Below are 2,078 nucleotides of genomic sequence, written 5' to 3' on the forward strand. Positions count from 1 at the left end.
GCCTCCTCCTCCTCCTCCTCCTCCCTGCTCGACCTCGGCTAGTCGACTGCTGTACAGTTCGAGGCGAGTGTGGATGTCCTGGGAGCCGGAGTGGGCGGGCGTGTGCGCGGGGCTCTCCATGCTGTCTCCCTCGTCGACGGTCTGCACGGGGAGGTAGCCGACGCGAGGGTGCTTGCGGAAGTACGACTTCGAGCGGAACTTGTTCTTCACGCACTTGGTGAGGTCTCGCACGTCGCTGCCGGTAGTAGTCTGCAAGTACAGCGTAAGGTACAGCGTGAGGTACAGCGTGAGGTACAGCGTGAAGTGCAGGTACAGCGTGAGGTACAGCGTGAAGTGCAGGTACAGGGCGAGGTACAGCATGAGGGACAACATGAGGTACAGGGTGAGGTACAGCATGAAGTGCAGGTACAGTGTGAGGTACAGCGTGAGGTACAGCGTGAGGTACAGCGTGAGGTACAGCGTGAGGTACAGCGTGATATACATCGTGAGGTACAGCGTGAGGTACAGCGTGATGGTGAGGTCTCGCACGTCGCTGCCAGTCTTGTCTGTATAAAGTATGGAGTATATAGTAATGGTTACTACAGTACAGTGTGAGATGCAGTGTCTTTCTTTCTGTTTCTCTCTCCCTCTCTCTGCCCCTTCCTCTCTCTGCCCCTCTTCTCTCGCCCCCTCTCGCTGCCCCTCCTCTCTCGCTCGCTCGCTCTGTCACAAACACTCTATCGCTCTCGCTCTTTTTCTCCCTCTCTCTCCCTTCTCTTTCTCTCTTTCTATCTTCCCCTCTCGCTCCCTCTCTCTCCCTCCTCCTCTCTCGCTCGCTCTCTCTGTCACAAACTCTCTATCACTCTCGCTCTTTTTCTCCCTCTCTCTCCCTTCTCTTTCTCTCTTTCTATCTTCCCCTCTCGCTCCCTCTCTCTCTCTCTTCTTCTCTCTCTTTCTCTCTTCTCCTCTCTCCCTCTCTCTCCCTCTCTGTCCTTTCCTCTCTTCCTCTCCCTCTCTCTCTCCCGCTCTCGCTCCTCTCCCCTTCACTCTCTCCCTCCCCTCTTTATATTATCTCTCTCTCCCTCCCCTCTCTCTCTCTCTCTCCCTCCTCTCTCTCTCCCCCTCCTCTCTCCTTCTCTCCCCCTCCCCTCCTCTCTCTATCGTTACTTACCGGGATGGCGTACTCCTGCACTTGATGCGTGATCTTGTGGCTCTCTCTCTCTGTCCTTCTCTCCCCCTCTCCTCCTCTCTCTCTCCCTCCCTCCTCCCTCTCTCTCCCTCCCCTCCTCTCTCTATCGTTACTTACCGGGATGGCGTACTCCTGCACTTGATGCGTGATCTTGTGGCTCTTGGACTTGCGTCCGGAGAAGAAGCAGTTCTGGCACATGTCAAAGTTAAAGCACTTCAGGCACCGGTACCTGTCGACAGCAAGGTCACGGTGAGGTCAAGAGGTCATGGTGAGGTCACGGCAAGGTAGTAGTGAAGAAGAGGCAAAGTCACAGATTAATTATTACTATTATTTACTTTATTTGTTATTTTTATATTATTATATATATATATATATATAATACACGTGTATACATGTACATGACATGTACATGTGAATATATCCATACACGTGTATACATGTACATGTACATGTGAATATATCCATACACGTGTATACATGTACATGTACATGTGAATATATCCATACACGTGTATACATGTACATGTACATGTGAATATATCCTATACACGTGTATGGATATATTCACATGTACATGTACATGTATACACGTGTGTGGATATATTTACATGTACATGTACATGTATACACGTGTATGGATATATTTACATGTACATGTACATGTATACACGTGTATGGATATATTCACATGTACATGTACATGTATACACGTGTATGGATATATTTACATGTACATGTACATGTATACACGTGTATGGGTATATTTACATGTACATGTACATGTATACACGTGTATACATGTATGGATATATTCACATGTACATGTACATGTATACACATGTATGGATATATTCACATGTACATGTACATGTATACACGTGTATGAATATATTCACATGTACATGTACAT

At 48.0% G+C, this 2,078-nt stretch overlaps 1 protein-coding gene across 1 annotated transcript in view; it reads right to left on the reverse strand.

Moving 5' to 3' along the window:
• Positions 1 to 2,078, reverse strand: part of LOC106818511 — a gene marked incomplete at its 5' end in the record, with an annotated part of 12,049 nt that overhangs the window by 8,545 nt on the left and 1,426 nt on the right. The window contains 2 exons of the mRNA XM_014823206.1: positions 19 to 249; positions 1,286 to 1,397. Coding sequence (XP_014678692.1) covers positions 19 to 249; positions 1,286 to 1,397 — 343 coding nt within the window. The remainder of the gene's footprint in view (positions 1 to 18; positions 250 to 1,285; positions 1,398 to 2,078) is intronic.

This window comes from Priapulus caudatus, unplaced genomic scaffold (genome assembly GCF_000485595.1).
Source record: "Priapulus caudatus unplaced genomic scaffold, Priapulus_caudatus-5.0.1 Scaffold2293, whole genome shotgun sequence".
NCBI lineage: Eukaryota > Metazoa > Priapulida > Priapulimorpha > Priapulimorphida > Priapulidae > Priapulus > Priapulus caudatus.